Consider the following 27,616-nt stretch of genomic DNA (forward strand, 5'->3'; position numbering starts at 1 on the left):
TAAACCTCAAGTTAAATAGAATCCCAGTAAAATTCGCGTGTATGTTTCTTTCTCGTCCCTTTTTGTATCTTACTATACATAAAAAAAGAACCCTCAACACTTTTCTAATCAATTTTCTTTTTTGCTCATCCTTCTCCTAATGAATTTACTGCTCATTGAAGCTGTGCAATTACGAGGCCTCTGCTTCTACCAAGGAACCTTTCCTGACTCAACATCCACGACCATTTTTTTTTGCACTATTTTAATATGAAATTGAAACAATAAAGTATTGTTTCTTTGCATTCTTTCAGACTACTTGTTAATCCTAGAGTAAGGAATAGTTCATAGGGACGTAGTACAAGATAGAAAAAAAATAGATATCGACTTTTATTAAAACAATCAGTGTAGATCGCTGTTCATATACACGAATAACTGTTTTATGTTTACAACTTTAAACTTCCCCTTTTATGAAGGGGATACCATAAAGGAAAACTCATTTTGTGATTATCTTTCAAAAACAGTGTCGACAGGCCTATTTCCGGGCCCGCTATTTTATATTTGCAGTTAAATGTTTTGGGTCTTTTTATATGTAACCGTTCTGAAGCTGCTTCAGAACGGTTTTGTTGGCAAAAACAGTGCTGGGTGAAAGAAAAATAAATTAAAAGGAACAGGTCTCTTCATTTCTGAGTCTTTGACTGAAACGAGGCTAGACCTCCTCAAAGCTACTAAAGACAAAGTTGGAAATTGGAATGTTTGGACAGTAGACGGAAAAATCATGGCCAAAATCGGGTCAACAACAAAGCGAATTACGAAAGTCGATGGCATAATTGCATTGCCCGATCCTTCTCATGAAGTAATGTAACAAGACAGGGACTAATTGAAATGGGTCAGTGATTAATTAATTAGTTCATTTAGTGCATCATGCAGATGAATCGACTAGAACAGTTTGAAAAAAAATCCCTGTGCCTGGATTCTCCGATAAACACAACGCTTGGTGAAGATGACAAAGAACAGAGTGAATTATTGATTGATGTTTTGTCATGCAGATACGTAATTGAATGCTCAAAAAAGGTAAATAAGTCGGACTTAAGGGCTGGTCACATAAGTTGTCGGTCATTATATGTAGCATATGATGAAATATCTGAAGTTGTTATTAGAAATAATCAAATTGATGTTTTAGCGCTGTCTGAAACGTTCCTTACAAAGAGTATGGATAAGAAAATGCTTGATATTACGGGTTTCTCGTTAGAAATATTAAACCGTGAAAAGCTAAGGAAAGGTGGCCTAGCGTATTATATGCGACAAGGACTTGATTATTTGCTAATACCTGATTTTAATGTTTGTGTTGAAGGAATATTTGAGTCATTCTGTCTTAAGGTAAAATTAATCATCAGGAAATTCTAATGGTATTGGTATATCATAGCCCGTCATGTGATACGGAAATATCTATGGATGAACTAGAAAAGCTTTTGTCAAAGTTGAAGTGTCATCAGTACCCGGTAATAATGCTTGGTGATTTTAATATTGATCGCCTGTAATCATACAGCCAGTCCCAAGCCTGGATAAAGGAGGAGGGTTTGGCGGCAGACTATCAGCCTGCCCCTGGAAAAAAGATTTGCCATAGAACCGTCTAATTGAGAGCCAACATGATACCGACTATGGACCGCCCCCGGACTCCTTGACGACGAATTCGGACCGCCCCCGGACACGATTTTTGAAAACGAATTGCGAAATTAAACTTGGTTTTTGGAACGTAAGGACCATGGTTCAACTTTCTAAAACAGAACAGGTTGTGAATGAGATGGACAATTATGGCCTTGACATCCTAGCTCTGTCGGAAGTCCGTTGGACTGGTGCAGGTAGTCAAACCCTCAAGAGGGGATCCACAATCCTGCACAGTGGCACAGAAAAAAAGAAAGAAGCAGGCGTCGCCATAATGCTGTCGAAATCTGCGTCCAGAGCCCTAACGAAATGGACGCCTATAAATGAGAGGATCATCGTGGCACGGTTCACAGGTCGCCAAGCTAAGTTAACAGTAGTCGCATGTTACGCACCAACTAATGAGACAGACGATACCACAAAAGATAACTTCTACAACACCCTACAAGCTGTCGCCAAGGATATCCCCAGCCACGATCTCGTCTGCTTTGTTGGTGACTTCAACGCCAAGGTGGGGAGCGACAAGTCCTATTGTCCTGAGGTTCTTGGGAGCCAAGGCCTCGGCGAAATAAATGAGAATGGGATACTGTTAGTTGACTTCGCACTAACAAATGACCTTATCATCGGAGGAACCCAGTTTCAGCATAAAGCTATCCACAAATACTCATGGAACTCGCCTGATGGTCGAACCCACAACCAGATTGACCATATCTTGATCAACAAAAAGTGGAAGTCAAGCCTTCAAGATGTAAGAGCCTACAGAGGAGCCGACGTCGCCTCAGACCACGCCTTGATGATTGCAAAGCTGTCCCTCAAACTGAAAGCCACAAAAAAATCCCAAACCAAAGAGAAACCTACGACTCTGAAAAGCTCTCAAACGCAGCAGTTCGTCATAGGTTCAACATACAGCTTACAAACAGGTTTGAGAGCTTGGCCCTAGATTTGGATAGAGAAGCCACTGTGGAGACAACCTGGGCCACCCTAAAAGAAGCCTACAACCAGACAGCAATAGAAGCACAAAAAAAGACCCAAAGACGAGTGGTTATCCGATAAGACATGGACCCTTATCGATGAGCGTTGGAAACTAAAACAACGTCTTCTAAATGATGGAGATAACAGCGACACAGTCTTGAGTAACCAGCTGTATCGATACCAAGACAAGCTGGTGAAAAAGAGCGCAAGGGAAGATAAACGGAACTTTCTAGAACAAAAGGCAGCTATGGCAGAAGAAGCGGCCAAGCGCGGCGATTCCAGAGCCGTCTATAAAATCACCAATGAAATCATCGGGAAACGTCGCAACCTAAATGGACCAGTAAAAGACGGAAACGGGAAGACAGTCACAGCCCCCGATGAAATCTCTGAAGTTTGGGCCCAACACTTCGAGAAAGTTCTCAACCGACCTAGTCCTCCGAACACAGCAGATATCCCCACAACCCCTTTCCTGGAACTTCAAATCAATACGGAAGAACCGTCAACCGAAGAACTGGTACAAGCCGCTCGCAAACTGAATAACGGCAGAGCACCAGGAAGCGACGGGATATCAGCAGAAATGATTAAAGCCTCTTTAGGCGCTTGCATAACTGTGTGGATCACATTCTTTGCATGTATATGGAAATCAGAGAAAGTCCCCGAAGAATGGAGAAAAAGCACACTCATCAAGCTTTTTAAGAAAGGAGATGCAGCAAAATGCGATAACTGGAGGGGCATCAGTCTCCTTTCTATCCCGGGGAAACTATTCTCACAGATAATCCTTCGTCGCATCCAGACAGCCTTAGATAAGCACTTGCGAGACGAGCAACATGGCTTCCGCCCATCCCGCTCCTGCTCCGACCTTATATATGTCCTACGCATGATGATCGAGGAATGCAATGAATGGAGGCAAAAGATGTACCTTGTCTTTGTGGATTTCGAAAAAGCCTTCGATTCAATACACCGAGATTCGCTGTGGAATATCCTCCGATATTACGGCATTCCAGAAAAACTTGTATCCTTGATCATTGCCCTATATGAAAACACCGAGTGCTGCGTTCGGACCCACGAAGGAAATACAAGGTATTTCCATATCATGTCCGGTGTCAAACAGGGGTGTGTCCTCTCCCCCTTGCTTTTTGTCCTTGTAATCGATTATGTGCTCCGAGACTGCACGGGGTTTGGTATCCAAATCTGCGACAATAAACGACTAGCAGATCTTGATTTCGCCGACGACATCACCCTGATAGAAGCAAACAAGGAAAGGCTCCAGGATCTTCTCGAAGTAATCCGAGAGAAAGCGAGTCTTTTGGGACTAAAGATCAACTCGGACAAAACAAAAAGCATGGCAACGAGCGACTCACCACTGGGCTTAAAGTGCGGGGACAATACAGTAGAGCAGGTAGTGGACTTTAGATACCTTGGAAGTACAGTCGAACGAACTGGATCCAGCGAAAAGGAGGTGCAGTCTAGGATTGGACAAGCCAGTGGAGCTTTTAATCGACTAAAGCTAGTGTGGCGATCGAAAAAGTACTCCCTGAAACTGAAAATGAGGCTGTTCAACAGTAACGTCATCTCCGCCCTCCTTTATAGCTGTGAATGTTGGAAACTAAACCAACACCAAGAAAAGAGGATTCTTGCCTTCGAGAACAACTGTCTTCGCAGAATACTGAACATTAACTGGAGAGACCACATAACCAACCAGACTGTTCGGTCTATCTCGCGCCAGCCCCTGGTAACATGATGTCATACGCCAACGAAGATGGCGCTACCTGGGGCATGTTATCCGTATGGCGGGAGATAGACTCCCCAGAACTGTACTGGAGTGGCAACCAGAGGGAAGCCGAAGAATACACTTCGTCGTACGTACCAGCGGGACCTAAAACACATCAATGCGATAGTCCAACCCCAGTGGGAAGACGTCTGGGCAGCAGCACATATGAGGGACGACTGGCGGCTCTTTTTGGATGCCCTGGGTGCCTCTGGCGGCACAGGAGGAACTAAGGTCTAAGGTACTATCATTAAAAAATAACAAAAATATGTTATTTCTTCAAAACTGTATGTCATATGGTTACCTGCCTATAGTCCGAATATCAACAAGGGTAGCCTTAACGTCCGCGACTCTGATTAATAATACATTTGTATCTCACCAAAATATTGTCAGAAAGTTCGTAGAAGTGCTATTATTTCAAACATCAGATAAAGTCAGAACCAAAATACAGGCCTAATCGCCGAGATGAGTCAGAAAAATTTTTTGCGGATCTGGCATTAAGCTTAAACTTTATTCAGTGGGAAGAATTTTTTCAAGCCCACGTTGATTCAGATTCAGGGTATTTGGTATTTATTGATTTAATTACTAGCAGTTATAATTGCCACTGTCCTGTGCTGAAAGAACCACAGCGTAAGCATTTGCCCAAAAAACCATGGTTGACACGGGGACTTCTCGTTTCTGTTAACAACCACAAAACTCTTTATAAACAATATTTAAATGATCCGTCTGAAGATAATTTTCACCGGTTTAAAGAATACAGAAATAAATTAAACCAGCTAAAAAGAAATGCAAAGGAAATATATTTTCAAAATAGTTTTTAAAATGCGAATGGGAATCCCAGGAAAACTTGGCAAATAATTAATTCGGTCATCGATCCAAATAAATCAGAAAAAATACATCATATAAAAGAACTAGTTAGTGAAAAAGAATCAACAAATTTCAAGTCTTCTATGTTCATTTTTTTGCAAATATGGGTCAAAAAATAAAAGATAAACTGTCGAATGCGAAATCAAAATGAAAACTATTGACAAAGTTAACACCTCCAAAAATAAAGAAACAAGAGACAATGGCGGAAATGCAAAAATTTCCATCTGTTACATGTGAAGAAGTAGAAAAAATGTATATGTGAAATTAAAGGGACAAGGTTAACGGGCCTAGATGGACATTCTTTGCAACTAATAAAAAAAATATATCAGCAATCATTGAGCCTCTTACGGTCGTCATATACAGAAGCCTTGACGAAGGTATTTTCCCTACTAAACTAAAAGAATTCAAATTAATCCCACTTTTTACAGGAAGAGATCCAACAGTAATTGATAACTATTGACCAATCAGCTTACTTCAATTTTTTCGAAAATATCTGAAAAGCTTGCTGCAAAAAGACTATGAATACTTTGGAAAAATTATAAAACTATATAATATAAATAAAACTATATATGAATAATATATATATATATATATATATATATATATATATATATATATATATATATATATATATATATATATATATATATATATATATATATATATAAGAATAATATGTAAATATAAAATATATAAAGAATGATATATAAGTATATAATATATAAATGATAATATATAATAATAATAATATATATAAATAATATAATAAAACTATTTCTGATAAACAATATTGATTTTGGAAAAAACAGATCCACTGAACTCGCAATTACGGATCTTATAATGAATATAAAAGCAACGCAAGATGATGGGTTATATTCTCTGGCAAGTTTTCTAGATTTAACAAAATCTTCTGATTGCGTTGATTTTGACATCCTTCTTGAAACATTAGAAGGATACGGGATAAAGTCGACGGTTCTTGAATGGATTCGGTCATATTTAACAAATAGACGTTGTAAAATACTTGCTAATGCTATCTTATCAGATTCATTCAATGTAACTTGTAGGATGCCCCAGGGATCAGTTCTTGGACCATTACTTTTTTTGATTTATGCGAATGAACTTTCGGCTGATATCCCCTTTGCATATATAATAAATTTCGCGGACGACACAGTACTATTTCTAACACATAAAAACCGTGAGCAACTAATTACAAACGCTGAAGTTTGCCTCCAGACAGCAACTGAATTCTTTGAAGAGCGGTTGCTTTCCCTTAATACAAAAATGACGAAGTATACCATTTTTAAATATGGAAATGACCCAGTTTACGACAGCAAACTAAATACGGCAGACCACGAAGAAATTGAACGAGTTGACCACATTAAATATTTAGGTATAATAATTGATGAAAATCTGGATTGGACAACCCACATTAAATTTCTTTGTATGAAGCTGTCAAGAGCTGTCAAAGACTGAAATTTATTCTTCCTCATAAAATATTGCTGATCCTATATTTCAGTCTATTCCACTCATATCTTTTATATGGAACAAGTATTTGGGCTTCAAAATATAAGTCAGAATGGCAGCAAGTTCAAATTCTTCAGAATAAAGCTATACGTGCAATTTGCAAGCTTGAGCATCGTCAGAGTGTGAAGGCATTTTTGATAAAACTTATGATATTAAATGTGGCTCGACTTCGAGAAAAAAAGATTGCCGAAACTTTATATAAAGTAAGCACAAATACCGCACCTGAGTCATTTATGCCGGCTTTTCGAAGGAATGATGAAATTCACCAACATGATAATCGACATGCATCGCAACTAGTTACAAAAACGAGACGTCTCACGTCATCTGGTTTTTCAATCAAATTTACCGGACCGAAAATATGGAATTATTTGCCAAATACTTTGAGAGATGCTAATAGCCTACCAGAGTTCAAAAGTAAGATTAAAAGCTTCTTATTGAGAAATATTGAATTAGATCCTAATTTCTTGCACCGATAGTTCTCTATGTTTTGTTTTTATTAATTTATTAATTTTTTTTATTTCCTTTCTTGATGATTGAATAAATACTGTCACCCGTTACGGGCAGTGCTCTCTTAGGGTGTAGTTAGTTTACGATGTGTGATTTGTTTTTTGTTAATAAACGAATTGAATAGATTATACCTTAAAAACTTGTCTAAAGGAAAAATCTAAAAAAAAAATACTCATTTGTCTCTGAAGAAAAGCATTAGAATTTAATCATTTGTTTTGTCAATAGTGATGTCCAATTTTTTATTTTTTTTTTATTAATGCTTCAAGATGGGATGATATACTCTATCCTTTCTCCGCATCGATTTTTGAATATTTTCACTATTTTGAGTAATTTATTGTAGATTTCGCAAGTCTCACCGGTTTCCTTTTTTCGAGTTTGTTCATTTTCTTTCTAGCAGTATTCAAAATCCGTCATGCAAAATACAAGATGACGGAGTAAAGAGAGATACAGAGAAAAAGAAGAACACACTACAATTACTTGGTCGCTACTGATCTCTGAAGACAGCTCAGTGTCGTTTTCTTGATAGGGGCTACGGGTCCATGTGGGGAAATATAAGATATTTAACAAAGGATTGCTGCATCAAATATAGTGCTTTAAATAAATAAAATAACAGAAACTAAGTGTGTATTCAAGGGAAGGATGAATATATGTTTGTTTCTGACATGATTTATTGCATTTGTCGAGGAGAAAATTTGCTTATTTTTGTGTTGACTCCTCCAACCCCCCCCCCCCCTAAAAAATGTCGACCCTCCAAGGTAAATTCTTATTAAAGAAAAAAAAAACACTGCAGATATTGAAGATACAACTCTAGAGGCTTAATTCTATTTTATCCTTTCAGATTGGAGATATTCAAGGGTGTATGTTGCATCTCGATAGTGTCTCGAGTCCTGGAAAGCTATTTTCAAAACTAGAAAATCAGAAGAAATAACAGCAAAATTTAAAATCAGCAATGAAACAGGTGATCGGGAATCAGGCTGTAGTGAGTATTTATCAGTTTTTTGGCTATTTTTCTTGTATTTTAAGTTTTTCGTGTATTTTAAATGAATTATTTTGGCAATTTTACAATTCCTTTTTTAATTCAAGGCACTAGAATTTTTCGACAAGCTAGATCACTTTTCCTACTTTTATCATGTTCACCGTAAATATAAAAAAACCTAAAACATTTATAAGTTTAGCATTAATCCGCAAATGTAAAATAGCGGGCCCAGAAATAGGTCTGTCGAGACTGTTTTATGACACCCCATTCTTAAAAGGAAAAGTTGTAAGCATAAAACAGTTGTAATTTTCTCAAAAGTAGTTGATATTTTTCTTTGTATTTTCAATAGTGTTTCCTCCTCAAAAATTAGCGCAGATATTCTAAAAAGAACCCAGAAATATCCATTAAAACACACCGAGTTTTAAAACTTCGAACGCTTAATCCTCAACCAGAGGCTATCGGCAACATAAAAGCACTGTATCTACAAATTCAATGTCCTTTCGAAAAGGAAAATCAATCAAATTAAAATAATATATGTTCTTTGGCAAAAAAAGATGAAATCTTACAAATTACAAAAGCCATAACAATCTTCTCCTAAACTGTCAAACTTAAAACTGAAAGCATTGCTTCACCTATTGATTATTCTATAACCATGTTTGATGCGTAGGCCTAATTTATTTATTTTATAATTCTGTTAATTTAGCAGCAAAAATTAAAGAGCACAAAAATGCGCTACTTCTAATTCTAATAAAAAAAAAGAATGACGAATTGCAGGATTAAGATTTTGAGCAAGATCGCCTTTCCAGCTGATTCAATCTTTTTATCAGGGTATATCGGTACTAGAGGTACTTTTATCAGGTACTAGATCCAGGTACATAATACCTGACTCTAGGACTAACAAGTACTGAGTATATGATACTCAACTTCAACTTTTTCTTTATTCAAGTCAAAAAATACACAAACAAAATTATGCCCCAACAGAGAGCAGAGCTCGTAAGGCTGGGACAGTGCAAAAACATAAGAAAAACATCAACATCTCATCCTAATAATGATTTCAAATTATAATACGGTATAAGAGAAAAAAAAATTGAAAAAAAAAACTCATAAAAGATAAGTAAATATAAATATCGGGCAGGAGGGGCGTGGGAGGCCATCCCAGACACAGGGACACAAAAACAAACACACAAATAAGAAGATCAAATAATTTAATTTAAAAAAGGAATTCGATATATCCTAGACCTCCGACAATCCGAACGAGGAAGTAAAATTAACAGAGATTTGTCATAGAAATAATTTTTAGAATTTTGGATTTGAAAATGCCACATGGAAGTATTTAATATTCGTATATCATTTAAGTCCAACAAATTTAAGAAGAGGAATAATGTTTTAGTTTCCGAAACATTTTCAAGTTCTGAAGGTCGATGTAAGAAATTTTCAAGTATTCTTATTGCCCTATTTTGTAGTACCTGTAAGGGTTTTATATGCTTCCAAAATGTATTAAGATATACAACTGAGCAATAATTCAAATAAGAAGCAATTAGAAAGGGGTAAATTATTTTTAAAATGGTAAAAGGAAAAACATTCTTGACACGGTAAATCGACCCAATATTTTGTGCTTTTAATCTAAATTAAAAGTTTTAATCTTTAATACTCAATATGATTATGAAATGACAAAAAGGGATCAAGAAAAACTCCTAAATAACGATATGATTGGACCCTACAAATTTTTTTGATCACCAACCTGTAGCTCTTCACCAGAAATCTCTCGAGTGGAACTTTTTTTAACGACCAAAAACCATAAAATTAGTTTTCTTAAAATTCGGTACTAGATTATTAGAAACAAACCGTCGATTAACTGAGGTAACACTTATAGTCAGAATTTCGATCAATGTCGATGAATCCCTAGCTTTAACTGTTATAGCTGTATCATCTGCAAATAAAACAGCATGGCTAATATTCTCATGCAAACCTCGGGGAAGATCATTAATATAGATAAAAAATAAAAGTGGACCTAATACTGAGCCTTGGGGGACACCAATATCAATAAGACCTTTTAAATTGGTAATTTTTTCACCAACATTTATTGTGATTTTGCGTCCGCATAGATATGATTTAATAATTTGCAATCCTTTCCCTCTTATGCCGGAATTTATCATTTTGTCAAGAAGAATTTCATGATTTAAAGTGTCAAATGCTTTTCTTATATCATAGAAAACAGTAGCCACATGGAAATCATCATCTAAACAATCATTTATTTCTAATAAAACAGCTGCAACTGCTTGTTCCGTCGAACGTTTCGCCCTAAATCCAAATTGATATTTGGTAAAGAAATGTATTTTATCTAAATAGCTAGAAATCCTTTCTTCCAAAAACACTTTAGATAATGGTGATAAAATTGCAATTGGACGATAATTACTTAGATCAGATTTACCGCCTTCCTTATACAACGGAATTACTCGGGCAATTTTCCATCTACTAGGAAATATACCTGAGTTGACACTACTACTACTACTACTACTAATAACTCACTGCAGCACCAAGCCGCCTGAGGCCAACACAGCTACGCACGCTCCTCCTCCAACCTAATCTATTTAAAGCCTCCCTCTTTACACCCTCCCAGGAAGTTCCCATTTCCTTTAAATCCTTATTTATGACATCCTCCCAACCCAGACAAGGACGACCTGCTTTCCGTGTAGCCCCAGACGGTTGGCCAAAAAGGACAATCTTCGGTAATCTGTCATCCTTCATCCGTAGAACGTGGCCTAGCCATCTCAACCTTTCTTTCATTATAGCCCCAGAAAGCGGGATTGAACCACACTTTTCGTACAACCTACTGTTTGAAATACGGTCAGTCAGCCGGGTACCCAGAACAATCCGTAGGCAATTTCTCTGGAAAACATCTAGTAAATTTTCATCTGCTTTTCGGAGTGTCCATGCTTCAGAGCCATATTTGACCACTGTCATCACTGTAGCTTCCAATATTCTAATCTTGGTTTGTAGGCTTATCTTTCTATTCTTCCAAACTTTTTTTAACTGTGAAAAAACACCCTGAGCTTTAGCTATTCTACTTTTAACATCTTCACTGCTCCCACCATCTTTACTAATAATACTACCAAGGTAACTGAAGCTCCCAACCTGATCAATCTTTTCGTTACCTAAGGTCACCTGTTCATCTTCACTTATTCCTAACCTTAGTGACTTAGTCTTCTTAACATTAATTTTCAAGCCTATTTTAGCACCCTGAACTCGTAAAACCTCTAAAAATTCATTCATTTTGCTCACACTTTCATCTAATATGCTTAAATCATCAGCATAATCTAAGTCCAGGAGCGTTCTTCCTCCCCATTTGATTCCATGGTCTCCAATTGCCTTTCCTGTGCTCCTTAAGACGAAGTCCATCAAAATGATCCATATAAAGGGGGATAGAACACAACCCTGCTTAACTCCTGATTTAATACAAAACCAGTTGCTAACCTCATTTCCTACCTTAACCGCAGCAGTATTATTCTCGTACATAGCGCAAATCACTTTAATGTATTTTTCTGGTATACCATATAACGATAAGACCTTTGTTAACGCTGTTCTATCAACAGAATCGAAAGCTTGCTCATAATCGATAAAACTAAGGACCAAAGGTGTTTGACAACGAAGGGACTTCTCAATTATTAACCTAAGAGTGAAAACATGGTCGACACATCCTCTACCTTTTCTAAAACCGCATTGTTCTTCCCTTAAAACTTTGTCTACAGCATGTCTCAGTCTAAAAAGTATCATATTACTCAGTAATTTGCTACCTACAGAGACCAGACTAATGCCTCGATAATTCCGACATTCACTCTTGTCACCTTTCTTATACAGTGGTTTAATTAAGGTTTTCCTAAAATCATTGGGTACTTCCCCTTTTTCAAAAATCATGTTCATAATCTTCAGTAGCTTATTCCTAACCTCAGAGCCACCATATTTAAGGAACTCATTAATCATACTATCAGCACCTGGGGCCTTATTATTTTTTAATCCTTCTAGTACTGTCGCTAATTCTTCCTCACTAAACAAATCTTCCTTCACATCCAAGGTATCACAAACTTTTTCATTTTCATCTATATCTTTTCCTGCAACTGTATCTCGGTTTAGCACATTCTCAAAATGTTCCACCCATCTTTCTTTAACTTTTTCCTTATCACTAATTGTGACCCCATTTCTATCTTTAACTGGGACTAGTCCGGATCGGCTACTCCCTTTCAATTTATTAACATGCCAGTATAATATTTTACTATTATGCCGTCTAGCCGCATCTTCCAGATCCTCAGCAATTTTATCCATCGCCTCCATTTCACATCTCCTTAGTTCATATTTTAATGCTTTCTCCACTTTCTTTACATTCCTTTTGTTTTCATACGACCTATCGCTCAGATAATTCTTATACAAACCCCTTCTACTCTCTATTAAACCTAAAGCTTTTTCACTAATATTCCTAGTTGCTGTCTTAGCACTCTTCCCTAGGACACCATCAGCAACTTCACAAATTGTTTTTCTGAAATCATTCCATCCATCTTCCACATTGTCAAATTTTAAACCCTCAAGTTTAGTACTCAACTGTTCCTGGAATTTTTTTCTCAAATTTTCATCCTGAAGTCTACCAACATCATAACTTTCCGGGAGGGAGTTACTCTTCCGAAATTTCAGCTTTAAATTAACCTTAGACACTACTAGATGGTGATCTTTACTTTTAACATCAATAACGGCACTCCTATACACCCTAGTATCTTGTATTGATCCTGCTAGTCTTCTGTTTACAATAACATAATCAATAAGGTTTGCTGTCTTACCATCACGTGAATACCATGTCAACTTATGGGCCATTTTGTGACCAAACACCGTATTGGTTATAACTAGGTTGTTATACCTACAAAATTGCAAAAGCCTATAGCCATTACTGTTTTCTTTTCCTACACCAAAATTACCTAGGCTAGGATACCATCTATCCCTATTTCTACCAACCTGGGCATTAAAATCTCCTAGCAAAAACACCATATTTCTACCTGGTACCCTGTCTATTTGCTCCTGTAACTGTAAGTAAAATTCATCTGAGTCACTAGTATCTCCATCAGTTGGTTCAATGGGGGCATATACTACTATAACTGATACCCTAAACTTTTTAGTCATAAAATGAGCAATTAGTATTCTATTATTAATACCTTCCCAGCCTAAACAAGACTTAGCAGCTTCCTTATTCATCATGAGCCCTACTCCCTGTCTATGTACCCCATCCTTCCTTCCTGAGTAAACAAATTCTATGTCACCTAATTTCATGCTTCCTACCCCTGGGATATGAGTTTCTGAAACTCCTAATAAATCCAGTTCAAACCGTCTGAATTCGTCAGTCAAAATGTCGATGCGATAGTCATTTTTTAACGTCGTAACATTCCAAGTTCCAATTTTCATGTTCTTTAAATCTTTGAAATTATTTTGGCCTCAAGAAAAGCAGTGATCCCGGATACCAGTGCAGGATGGGGACCAACATATCTTCTCAAGTCTACACCGAAGCGCTTAAGCCGGCTTAGAACCGGACAGCAAGAAGTCCCTGGGACCTCCAGTAAGTTGGAGGCTTTGTGCAATCCTGGGCCCATCTTGGTCACAACATGGTTTTCAGCACTTGGCGATGCTCTTCTATCAACAAGAGTCGAAATCCTGCACAGACAGTCCCAAGCCTATTACCTCCGACTCATTATATATTCATGCCTACAAATATTATGCTACTACGGGGAGGCAGCCCATAGTAGATAAATTAGCTAGGAAGAGGTTTTTCAGCCCGAAAACGCACATCAAAACAAACCAAGCCCAGAAAATTATCCAATAATCAGAATCCCGTACGAGTGCTGTGTTGTTTACTAGGCTATAATTTCCTCGAGGGGCGCCACTCCTCAAGTGGGAAAAATTGACCGCAAGTTTCCCAGTCTTGCAGGTACCCCGAAAGGGTCGAGGCAGCCCTTTACAGAGGCCGTTGTCCATAAATCTGGATCTTACGCCCTGCCGCAGTTGTCCTCCTATAGAGGATCCTCCCACGATGGTGTTCTGCTTCACCATGCAATTTAACCCATTACTGGGAGAAGGTTTGTAACTCATCTGACGCGTGAACACGGCAGTTGGCCCTGCTGAGTGTACATTTGAGGGGCCTTCTTCCTCCTCCACCTGGAATTATGACCCCCAGGGGAGGGTTTCCCAGTTTCTATTATGGGCCCCACTGGGACAAGGTCAAATTGAAAATGTGGATAAGTGGTTCAAAAATAACTCCGGCAATACTCTTTAACAAATTTGTTGATAATTTATCATTTCCCACTGAATTACCATTTTTTATATTTTTATAATCTTATGGAATTGAGCAAACCTAACAGGGACCAGAAATATGCTCGTACATTCATTGGGAGGTAAATATTCTTTATGCGACCTGTAAGGGGACAAATCTATTCCTGCTGAAACAATCGAATCATTCAAAACACATTGAATCTTCATTTTTTCTTTTTGATTTTATTAATTCAACGGTACAAATTTTTAATTGCAAATTGAGGCAGGACGTATCATTTTCAATTTTTTCAATTTTCGATTCACTATTAACCATCTCATTTTTAAGAACCGAATGTTCTTTATCCAGATTATCGACCCTTAGAAGATCTTAAGGGCTCTAAGAATACGAAATAATAAAGTTTCACTTAAACTATCTTTTCACTTTTCAAACAGTTCGTGATAACGAACTGTAGTAAGGAGCGACCCGGCTCAATAGTAAACGAAACTCTAAAAAATGGAATTTCGATGCTAAAATATATATCAAAAGAATCAGATTTTTATGCTGATTTTAAATATATAAGTTTCATCAAACTTAGTCTTTATCGTCAAAAGTTACGAGCCTGAGAAAATTGACCTTATTTTGGAAAATAGGGGGTAACACCTCCTAAAAGTCATAGGATCTTAACGAAAATCACACCATCGCATTCAGCGTATCAGTGAACCTTATAGAAAAAATTTCAAGGTCCAATCTACAAAAATGTGGAATTTCGTATTTTTTGCCAGAAGACAAATCACGAGTGCGTGTTTATTTGTTTGTTTGTTTGTTTTTTGTTTTTTTTTTCCAGGGGTCATCGTATCGACCTAGTGGTCCTAGAGTGTTGCAAAAGGGCTCATTCTAACGGAAATAAAAAGTTCTAGTGCCCTTTTTAAGTGACCAAAACAATTGGAGGGCACCTAGGCCCCCTCCCACGCTCATTTTTTCCCAAAGTCAATGGATCAAAATTTTGAGATAGCCATTTTGTTCCGTATAGTCGAAAACCCTAGTAAGTGTGTCTTTGGAGATGACTTACCCCCCACAGTCACTGGGGGAGGGGCTGCAAGTTACAAACTTTGACCAATGTTTGCATACAGTAATGGTTACTGGGAAGTGTACCGACGTTATCAGGGGGATTTTTTTGGTTTGGGTGTGGGGTTCAGGGGAGGGGGCTTTGTGGGAGGATTTTTCCTTGGAGGAATATTTCATGGGTACAGGATTTTCTAGCATTACTATTAAAAAAAACAAAAAAACAATGAAAATATAAACATGAAAAAATTTTTTCAAATGAAAGTAAGGAGAAGCATTAAAACTTAAAACGAACAGAGATTATTACGCATATGAGGGCTTCTAAAAATACTTTAGCATAAAGAGCGAGGTATTTAGGAGGAAATAAATACTTCGCTCTTTATGCTAAATTTTTTTAAGTAATTTCAACTATTTATGCTACGGCCTTTCTGATTCAGGGGTCATTCTTAAAGAATTGGGACAAAACAAGATTTAGTGTGAAGAGCGAGGTATTACCGAGGGGACCAACCCCCTCATATATATATCATATATCATATATAATCAAAAATATAAGAATATAAAAGTTTGTTACGTAAGTCAATTCTTAAGTTACGTATATTTTTTACTAATAAAAACATTCTTTAAAAATTAAAAGATCTAGTTGCCTTTTTAAGTAACCGAAAAATTGGAGGGCAACTAGGCCTCCTTCCCCACCCCTTATTTCTCAAAATCGTCTGATCAAAACTAAGAGAAAGCCATTTAGCCAAAGAAAGAATTAACATGCAAATTTCATTTTAATAATTTATGTACGGAGAGCCAAAATCAGACATGCATTAATTCAAAAACTTTCAGAAATTAAATATAAAAAAACAAGTTTTTGAAACGAGAGTAAGGAGCGACATTAAAACTTAAAACGAACAGAAATTACTCCGTATATGAAAGGGGCTTTTCCTCCTCGACACCCCGCTCCTTGCGCTAAAGTTTGATTCTTTCTCGCAACTCTACTTTTGAAAACAATAAAAAAAACTTTAGCGTAAAGAGCGGGGTGTCGAGGAGTAAAAGCCCCTTTCATATACGGAGTAATTTCTGTTCGTTTTAAGTTTTAATGTCGCTTCTTACTTTCATTTCAAAAAAATTGTTTTTTTATTTAATTATTAAGATAAAGAGAACATAAAATGTCAATATTCTTGTTTTTTGACTCAGGAAGCGGTTCCTTGGCACAGGAGCAGAGGCCATAGAAGAAGTAGAATTGCTTGGATGAGCAGTAATTTCGTTTAGTGAGGGATAAGCAAAAAAGATAATAGATTCAAAAGTGAAAAGGGTTCAATTTCTTTATAAATGTGAAAACGAAAAAGAACATTAACAACAATTTTACAGAGAATTAAATGAACTTGCGGTTGAGAACCCCTCATTTTAACTTTGCAATTACAAGAAGCCTGGTCTGTTGCAACGCCTTTTTCTGTGAAAATGAAAGCTATCACACAAAAAGACGGCAACAGGATCCATATTTCCACAGTATTCATTCGAATTAATTGCTGCTCAACCATTCTTACAAAATTCAACCAAAAAAAGGACGTCAATCGATTAGACATAAAAATACGTAGAGAATAAAAGAAAAGAAAAAAAGTACAAAACTAAAAGTTTTGAATATGTATATATATATATATATATCATTTCTAGTCTAAGATCACTGAGAAGGGTGATAAGATGTTGATTTTTGACGTCAAATTTATTTTTAATTCTTACTGATTATTTATTTTTATGAAATGTCAACGCACAAACGTATTGAAAAACAAAACAAAAAAGAAACAGAGACTTGTATATGGCGTGGGATGCCACAGAACTTGATTATTTCCCCAGTTTTCTTTCAGTCGATATGTTTTTTTTTTTTTTTTTTTTTCTCTCTATCTTGTATTCCGTCTCTATGAACTATTACTAGCTCTAGGATTAACAAGTAGTGTGAAAGAATGCAAAGAAACAACATTTTATTGAATTTATTTATGTTAAAATATTGCAAAAAAAAAATGGTCGTGGATGTTGAGTCAGGAAAGGTTCCTTGGCAGGAGCAGAGGCCTCGTAATTGCACACCTTCAATGAGCAGTAAATTCATTAGGTGAAGGATGAGCAAAAAAGAAAATTGATTAGAAAAGTGTTGAGGGATCTTTTTTATGTTTAGTAAGATACAAAAAGGGACAAGAAAGAAACATACACACGAATTTGACTGGGATTCTATTCAACTTGAGGTTTAGAACCCTTGATTTTTTATTTATTTAAACTTAAAAATTATAAGAAACTAGCTCTGTTGCAGTGCCTTTTTCTGTCAAAATAAGCGCTATGACACAAAAAAAAAAACGAATGCAATAGGTAACCGGCTTATACAGAACTTAACTGGCTTTTAGACTTTACTGGCACATATTTTGATGCAGGTTGACACTATCCAGCCTCCCTAAAAAATTAACACACAAACAAATATATTGAATGATGTTACGAGCTTTTTGAACAATATTCATTTAAAAACTAATCTTTATAAATAAAGCTACCTTTCAAAACCATAGTTTTCAGATTAGAAATGACTAAACTTTAAAAGCAAGGTTTTGTACTTCAACTGGCCTTTTTCAGAAGAAGGTAATTTCGGTAATTTTTCACATTTGATATGGACATTTCTCCAAATAAAATTTTAGCCTGTACATAAACCATAATCGACGCTTTTGATAAAATTGTAACCCTTTTGTCAGCGTATGCGGCTGGTTCCTCTTAAGTTACTTAAAAATCTGTTGACGGCACCTTGCTTGCAGTACAGTTTATTTTAAACTGGAAAATGTGCAACCAAAATATCAGGGGTTTGCCATGCTGCTTAGATCTCGTTTCAAGCCTCGAAGTTTCACAGTAAGCATAATAATAAAATATTGTGCTGGTATTTAAATAAATTGAGAGGGAGTAGTCAATCCGGACTTGTACCAGTTAAAGATGGGAACGGGGCCACAATTAGTGTTAAGGAAAGGGTTAAAGGGAAATGGGTGGAACATTTTGAGAATTTGATAAACCAAGATACAATAATAATAATAATCTATTTCTTACCCAGTTACAAAAGGAAAAAGTGGAGTACAAGGAGAAAAAGAAAGAACTACAAATAACACAAATATAAGAAAAAAAGTATATAACAATTTGGCAAAAGAGGCGGATAAGATAATTTTTAGGACCAAGACAGATTGGCGCTTCATCAATTAAATTTGAACTTAGTTTTTCCACTGAAAGAACAATATCCGTTGCCTGACATTTACTAATTAACCTTCGGTTCCGAAATGATCGTGGTAAATAAAGTAGGAACTTTAAATACCGATAGTAATCCGTCTTGACCCTCTTTACGTCACCTTTATTCGAAAGCATAAAAAAACCAGCACAAAACAACACAGAATGGTTGCAGAAACTCGAGTACAGTTTTGTAAGTGCTTGTCGCCGGAAATGTCCACGATTTCCAACAATTTAAGAGTAGCCCAGTTTAAGCTTAAATTGAATATCCCTAATTATCTGAAAACGAAAAGAACTTAAAGAATTGCAAACAGAAATCCCAAGCCATCGAAAAGAAGTAACTTGTGGTACGGAAAAAGAAATGTAATCCAAAGGATGAGACGAACTAACCCCATTAAATATGAGAAATTCACATTTATCTACATTTAGCAATAATCCATTCCTTGCAAATGCATCAGCAACGGATCGGACAGAACGCGCTAAACCGGTCTCAGTTCGGTACTGAACTGTTCAGTACTGAATACATTTGCAGGGAAAGATATAGATGAAAATGAAAAAGTTCATGAAACCTGGAAGTACAAAAAGGATTAAAAATAATAAGGCTCCATGTGCTGATAATGTGATAAAGGAGTTTCTTAAATATAGTGGCTCTGAGATTAGAAATAAGCTACAAAGCTGAAGATTTAAAGGAAATGGAACCTTCCTGGGAGTGTGTAAAGAGGGAGGTCTTGAATATATTAGGTTGGAGGAGGAGCATTCGTAGCTGAGTTGGCTTCAGGCAGCTTGGTGCTGCAGCGAGTTATTAGTAGAAGTAGTAGTAGTAGATTTCTCTGTATACCCATTTGCTGGTACTCTGTCTAACCATCAAGTATCAAACCACTGACCCCTGTTCCAAACCCATTAACCAGCGACGGCAAGATTCAAACCCCCTGTCCTCAATGACAAAGAGTTTCAAGTCTAGCGTGTAAGCGAGTCGGCTAGGAGGACTCAAAGTTGTACTCAACTTCCTTTTTTTTAAAAAAACGCACCAAATTTCTTTCAACACACCAACAATTTTTTATATTAATTTTATTCCGCTTTTTACGAGTCGGACAAACATTTAGGGAGGGGGTTTAAATCCCATAGCCCCCCTCCTCCCCTGAATACGGCCTTGGTAACAACCTGAGGCTAAAGAAAAGGCTATAATCTCATGTGCTGTCAATAAATCAGCTATCCCAATCAGTTTTCGGTTTCTCAATTTCCTCACGATTGATGATCGTGCATAAAAGAAAAATAGAATGCTAGATCTGGTTATTTCGGCGTAGTCCCCGAAGCCGCACCGAAAGTTGGCGGCCCGCCGCCGAAAATAACTCAACGGGCCACTGCCGAAAACATTTCGGCGCCCCGCCGCGAGGTTTGGCGGTGGCGATCCGCCGATGAATAACTGTCGCCGATTTTATTTAGTCCTATGTAGCTTATTCAAGTAAGTACAGCTTTAACTACGGACGTTCTATTGTTTGTGCCATCTGTGGGCGATTTTCAGCGATTTTACGCTGAATTTAGCGATTAGTCACTGCCAAACGTTCGATGTTAGCTCCACATCGCGTGAACAAGCTCATTTTTATACGTGATAATTACAAGGTAATCAAAGCATTCAAAGGAATAATTTAAGTTTTTGCGCTCAGCTACAATGGATTTTTTTTTTCTTTTCTCCGTTATTATTATATACATTCAGTATGAGAGGGTATTTGGTATTTGAACACGGATTCCAAACTCTCAATCTTTAGAGTCCTACACTCATATTTTCTAGTCTACCGCTTGCTGAGTTAAGCGTAAATCTCACGATCTAGAAACCTCCACTAGTTTTTGCAAAGTCATGTCGTAAGGCGAATATTGTTGATCTAAGTAGCCTATGTATAAACACTGACAAGATATTACATAACTAGGTAACGATGAAAGAAAGAGAATTCAGGGCTTATAAATATTGTGAAAAACGCTAAAGATTAAAAAAGGCACTGAAAATGCCTTAAAAATTGCGAAAACGCCGAAAAATAGGTGGCGCGCCGCCGATAGTTTTTCGACGGCACGCAGAAAAACTTTTTTGGTGCGTCGGTGGCGCGCCGACATAAATTCTCTCCGCTGCCGCCGAATTTCGATTCGGCGCGGCTTCGGGGACTATTTCGGGGGAGTCGATGCAGAATAGGACGAAAATGACAATATTGGCAATTCGAAACACCTTTAATTTTTTTTTTCGGAGGCCAGGTTTTTTCAGTGTTTTTTTCTTTTTCAGTTTCAAAGCATTGCAAATGCAAAAATTAAGCTTTGACGTAAAATCTAAGGGTGGATTAAAAAAAAAGTGATAGTATAATGAATTGAAATCAAATTTGAAAAAAAAAGTAGAGAACAAAAGTAAAACAGTTAAAAATAGGGATGAAACATTTTTATTGACAGTGAACAGATATAAAATTTAACTGGATATTTCGAACACATATAAGTGTTCATCATCAGCAGTAAAACTAAAAGACATGAACAAAACCAAACAAAATTTACACCTAATAAACTAGTTACATATAGTTTATTGCTCTTATTTTTTTTTCAATGCAACAGTGGAAGCCGGTCTCTTTGACCTTTTTGGTTCCGGTTAATTATGTCAGATAATCCGGTTAGATTTATCTGACATATTACGCGGACAGAGGTCATAGCTTTTAGGTGAGGTGATATTTACTTTATTTGAACTATTATCATAGATTGAATTCAATCCAAATTCACCCGTATCTCTGTTTATGGAATTATTCTCGAATATTTTTTTTTAAATTCTGAGGAATAGTGCAGTATAGGTTTTATAATAAAGTGCATCTTAACCTGTTAGCTGATGTTACCTATCCTATACCCAGGCGGGTTTAAAGCTGTTGACCTTAGAAGTTCTGCTAAGATTTTATATATATATCTATTCAATAATTTTTTTTTTTTTTACTAAGACGGCATTTCGAGAAGTATCAGGCTAGTTGATACTCATTTTGATTAAAAATCATTATTTTGTAGCGAAGGAAACAGAAAGAAGCGAGAGGTAAACTAAAGTCTATAGCAGATAAGTAAATTAAAAGAACAAACACTTGGTTTATGATAAATTTATTTTTGACCATTTTTGTTCTTTGGTGGCCCATGTCCCGTCCCCCGAGGAAAACTCATTCATAGAAACCCCCCCCCCCCCACACACACACACACAGATAGAAAAATCCAAGACAGGGGCTCTATGCTCTTCTATTTCTTTCTCCTTCAAAAAGGACTAAAATCTCAATAGCCAATCGAGTTAACATCCTCCAAAGCTTCTACGACCACAAGGGAGAGATCGGGAATGAAGAAGAAGTAGCCCCCTTCTGTGCAGAGTAAATTATACTCGGATTTAATGTTACTCTTAATTTTCATAACATTAGCGTAGACAAGATATAATCCCAGAAATAAAGTGGGATCATAGATCAATATGTAACTCTGCCCCCATCCCTTCTTAGAAATAAATCCGTTATTTTCTAAAATCTCAATGATAGTTAGGAATTTTTAGCTCTTAAACGCTCCCTTTGAGACATCTAACCCTATCACGACTGACAAGTACATTTGAATAATACACCTTTTGATGTGCTTTTAAAGTTTTTCTTTGAACTCCCCCCCCCCAAATAAAAATCCATGAGAAGGACAAGACCAGGAGTAAATATAAACCTTGATGATGGAATTGCCTTGTGGCCTCCGCAAAACTAATAAATGTTGCTTTAAAAAAAAAAAAAAAAAAAAAAAAAAACTCAGACACAGGTATAGCACCACGTTTCAGTGTATTTTTGCATTTTGCCACTAAAACTTCATGTGTATAAAATGTATTTTCATTTGCTATTTTGATATTGGCCACTTGCTCAAGGTCGCAAAGCTGTGTGAACATTATATTTACTGTTCAAGAGAATCAATAAATACATTTTTGTTGTAGGGAGAATGAACCAGTCGTTCTGGCGATAACCATAGTTGTGTGCCATAATTTGAGTCTCGTCCAGAGATCCATTGGCTATTGGGTACTTCAGTGATACCGCTCAGGTCGCCGATCTTTACATTTCCATTCCCGCCAATTAGAATTTTGGCGGCTAAAAGTAAAAACAGGTAATTTTGCTTGAAATTTTCGAAAATTGCAATTAATTATTTGCCAATTGTGTTTCAAGATTCTTGGTTAATTATATCCTGTACACAATAACCAGAAGTCCTGGAGAAAAATATACTTTCTTTTTAGGTTGCATTGTTTGTATACAAATCAACCCAAGACTGAGAATCTAAGAGCAACAAATAGTAAAGTGTGTTGGTTTATTTTACAAAACTCTCTCTATTTTCTCTAGATTTGTCTTAAAATGCTTACATAGAAATTGTTTAACCCAAAATTGCTATCTAGGCCTAGCTGACAAAAGTAAGGAGCTAAGTTGAATGTTAAAAAAAAATATATTGATTCAAAGCCCATCCAACATATATAAACAAAACTAGCGCAAATAAACAACTGATGATATTTCTCTAGGTTTCTAGGATTATGAAAAACTAGCACTTTACTGAAAACACAAAATCCAAGTATAGGAAATAAGATTTTTAATTGAAGAGTTAAAAGTAAGAACGTAACGTGACAACTGCGAGCCAATCTATAACGCTTTTCATAGTTTAACACTAGCTGTGACATCAGTAACCTTAAGCATACAATTAAAATTATCTGAAAAACTTAAGCATAACAATAAATATTATTTTAATAGCCGCAAAGTCATTGAATAGCATACAAAATTATAAATTGATTTATCAGGTGACACACGATTTCACAAGCTATAATACCAATCGTGAGTAATATAAAATTTTTAATTGTAGAACAAGAGCTAAGAGCTCATATGGCACTTGCGACAAGGTAAGAACAGCTACGAGCCAAGAGCTCATATGGTATGAGCTGTAACAAATTCTAAGAATCAATAGATTGATTTAAAAGGAAAATCAGAGGCTTAATGCCGGTCGGGATTTAAAATAAAAGCTATGAGTCATGATGTCCTTCTAAATATCAAAATTCATTAAGATCCGATCACCCACTCGTAAGTTGATTCTAATTTTTCCTTTCCCTTTAGACCCTCCTCCAGATGTTCGAATCTGGGGAAACGACTTTATCAAGTCAATTTGTGCAGCTCCCTGACACGCCTACCAATTTTCATCGTCCTAGCACGTCCAGAAGCACCAAACTCGCCAAATCACTGAACCCCTCCCCCCAACTCCCTCAAAGAGAGCGAATCCAGTACGGTTACGTCAATCATGTATCAAGGACATTTGCTTATTCTATCCACCAAGCTTCATTCCGATTCCTCCACTCCAAGTGTTTTCCAAGATTTCCCCCTCCAACTCCCCCGAATGTCAAAACATCTGGTTTTGAAGTAAGAGCTCTGAGACATAAATTCCTTCTAAACATCAAATTTCATTAAGATCCAATCACCTGTTCGTAAGATAAAAATACTCCAATTTTCACGTTTTCCAAGAATTCCGGTTTCCCCCTCCAACTCCCCCCAATGTCACAGGATCTGGTCGGACTTTAAAATTAGATCCTTCTAAATATCAAATATCATAAAGATCTAGTCACCCTTTTGTAAGTTACAAATACCTCAATTTTCAAAATTATCCCCTCCAACTCCACCAAAGAGAGCAAATCCGGTCCAGTTATGTTGTTCACGCCTCTTAGACAGGTTTTAATTCTTCCCATCCAGTTTCATCCTGATATCTCCGCTTTTTCTAAGATTTCCAGTCCCCCCCCCCTAATGACGCTGGGTCTGGTTGAGATTTAAAATAAGAGATCTGAGTTACAAGGTAATTTTAAATATGAAGTTTCATGAAGATCTGATCACTCCTTCGTAAGTTAAAGATACGTCATTTTTTCTAATTTTTCATAATTAACCCCCCCCCCCCCAATAGAGTGGATCTGTTCCAATTATGTAAATCACGTATCTAAGACTTATGCTTATTTTTCCCATCAAGTTTCATCCCGAACCCTCCAATCTAAGCGTTTATCATGATTTTTTGTTCCTCCCCCCCAAACTCCCCCCAATGTCACCAGATCTGGTCGGGATTCAAAATAAGAGCTTTGAGACACGATATCCTTCTAAATCTGATCACCCGTTCGTAAGTAAAAATACCTCATTTTTTCTAATTTTTCAAAATTACTCCCCCCCCCCCTTCCAACTACGCCAAAGAAAGTGGATCCGTTTCGATTATGTCAATCATGTATCTAGGACTTGTGCTAATTTTTCCCACCAAGCTTCATCTTGATCCCTCCACTCTAAGTGTTTTCCAAGATTTTAGGTTTCTCCCTCCCAACCTCCCCCCCCCCCAATGTCACCAGATCCGGTTGGGATTTAAAATAAGAGCTTTAAGACACGATATCCTTCTAAACATCAAATTTCATTGAGATCCGATCACCCGTTCGTAAGTTAAAAATACCTCATTTTTTCTAATTTTTTAGAATTACCCCCCCCCCCCCCCAACTACCCCAAAGAGAACGAATCCGTTCCGGTTGTGTCAATCATGTATCTAGGACTTGTGCTTATTTTTCCCACCAAGCTTCATCTCGATCCCTCCACTCTAAGTGTTTCCAAGATTTTAGGTTTTCTCCTCCCAACTCCCCCCCCCCATGTCACCAGATACGGTCGGGATTTGAAATTACAGCTCTGAGACACGATATCCTTCCAAATATCAAATTTCATTTAGATATGATCAACCGTTCGTAAGTTAAAAATACTTCAATTTTTCCTTTTTTTTCGAATTAACTGACCCCCCACTGCCCTTCCCCCAGATATCCAAATCGGGAAAATGACTATTCCTAATTTAATCTTGTCCGATCCCTGATACGCCTGCCAAATTTCATCGTCCTAGCTTAACTGGAAATGCCTAAAGTAACAAAACCGGGACCGACAGACATACCGACAGAATTTGCGACTGCTATGTCACTTGGTTAATACCAAGTGACATAAAAAAAAAACTTTAGTATTACTCGAAATGAAAAATATACACTATAGTATGAACTCCGGAAATCAGGTTATTTCTCTCTATACAACGCAAAATTTTAATTTATTTTAGAAATTGTAACGCTAATCTATACTAAGTACTAATCAAACAGTTAGTGGTAACGAACTATAAGTAAGGAGTGATGTGACTCAATAGTAACTAAAACTGTAAGAAACATAGCTTTGATAACAATATCAATAATCAAATGGGTCAGATTCCAAATATGAAAATTTATCAAATTTGATGTTACCCATCCAGTAAGGAGTCTGAAAAAACTCATCCAAATTTCGAGAAAGGGGAGAAATACACCACAAACATCAAATGACCTTGATGAAAATCCCACCATCATATTCAGCATGCCAGAGAACTCTATCGTATAGGTTTCTTGCTCCTATGTGCAAATATCCAGAATTTTTTATTTTTTGCCACAAGAAAGATCACAGCTGTGTGTTTATTTCACTCTTTTTTTTGTTTGTTTTCCCCAGGAGTGGTCGTATCGAACCAGTGATCGTAGAAGATCGGAAGAAGATAAGTAAAGAATGCGACATTTGATTTTTAACAATTTATTACAAAATTAATGCGAGCACTACTGCAAAGAGGTGTATCACCCTCTACTGTTTCCACAGATTAATAATCGCAATTATTCTTATTTTTAGGCAAGTAAAGAGAAACAAACCTTTGATGTCCCTATGGATCAAGTTATTACTGTGCAGGTAATTGAGGCCATTCAGAACTTTCCGGAGGATGATTGCCATGTAAAACTCATCGAGTGGGCCTCCCACAATCAAATCTTTAGCTGAGTTGCCATTGATAAATTCCATTACTATCCAAAGTTTTTCACCCTATCAGTGTTAATACTGTTTTAATGAATAAAGTTTTAGACTTAGTTGTGGTAATGGACCAACTCTAGTTATTAGTTAATTTTGCTTCTTTAAGCCTGACCTCATAGCGTGGAGGATCAAACAGACGTTCTAGTTTGCTGAATCACAAGCTTCTCATTTTTAATTATTGTTTGTGTTTTTGATTTTTCCAACCTGTCACTTACGCTCTAGTAATTATACTCGCTCAAATGGAAAATAAATTCCAAAATAGTTCCTAAGTGTATAAGAAAAGAATTGGGACGAAGGCACAATTTTAAAAAGTAACAGTTCATTTGTTTTCGTTACAGTACCGTAATCTGAGTCACCATTCTTGGATCGAGAAGATTACCCAATTCAGAAGAATGTGGACCATGGGACAAGGAAATTTTTGATTCATTATTTATATAAGCATTCATAGTATTTTTCAAAATGTTGAAGAAATTTCTGCTTTGGTAAAAATGAAAAACCAAAAATAACTATTTTCCAGGTTTTAGGGAATAATTACTATTAGGATTAATTATTAGGGAATAAGATCAATTTTATTTTCAAAATATATACAAAACACTTTCCGCCGCTTGCTAAGAAAGCCCCAAAGAGTTTGGAAATCCCCTTGTTTTCATAAAAGTATTCCGAATATTTGAGCCCTTCCATTTTTCGAACACATTAAAGAAAAATCACATCAATCAAAGTGAAAGTATTTTAAGTTATAATTTGTGTTTGTTTTCTTCATATAGCCAAAATATTATTTTAACTTTGATTCTGATCAATGTCAGAAAATCAATTATTTGCATTTTGCTTTTCGCAAAACAACACTGGATATTCCTCAGCTATAATATAATAAATCCCGATTAAAGAGATAAAAATAAGAGGGTTTCACAATAAAATTACTAATGCTGTCAAATTGT

At 36.5% G+C, this 27,616-nt stretch overlaps 1 protein-coding gene and 1 long non-coding RNA gene across 2 annotated transcripts; both read left to right on the top strand.

The window, feature by feature from the left end:
• The first annotated feature begins 1,741 nt into the window (after nucleotides 1-1,741).
• Nucleotides 1,742-2,578, top strand: LOC136034825 (craniofacial development protein 2-like). Its single transcript, XM_065716270.1, has one exon. It carries the CDS (start codon nucleotides 1,742-1,744, stop codon nucleotides 2,576-2,578), a length of 837 nt encoding a protein of 278 aa, XP_065572342.1.
• Nucleotides 2,579-8,093: 5,515 nt separating this feature from the next.
• LOC136040622 (uncharacterized) lies at nucleotides 8,094-26,737 on the top strand. Its single transcript, XR_010620844.1, has 3 exons — nucleotides 8,094-8,255; nucleotides 22,778-22,944; nucleotides 26,508-26,737. It is a non-coding gene; the product is annotated as an uncharacterized LOC136040622 (long non-coding RNA).
• The last annotated feature ends 879 nt before the right edge of the window (nucleotides 26,738-27,616 follow it).

Source organism: Artemia franciscana, chromosome 2 (genome assembly GCF_032884065.1).
Source record: "Artemia franciscana chromosome 2, ASM3288406v1, whole genome shotgun sequence".
In the NCBI taxonomy this organism is placed as follows: Eukaryota; Metazoa; Arthropoda; class Branchiopoda; order Anostraca; family Artemiidae; genus Artemia; species Artemia franciscana.

Coding starts and splice junctions, on each gene's coding strand:
- LOC136034825 (XM_065716270.1), top strand. CDS start 1,742: ATGGTTCAACTTTCTAAAACAGAACAGGTTGTGAATGAGATGGACAAT.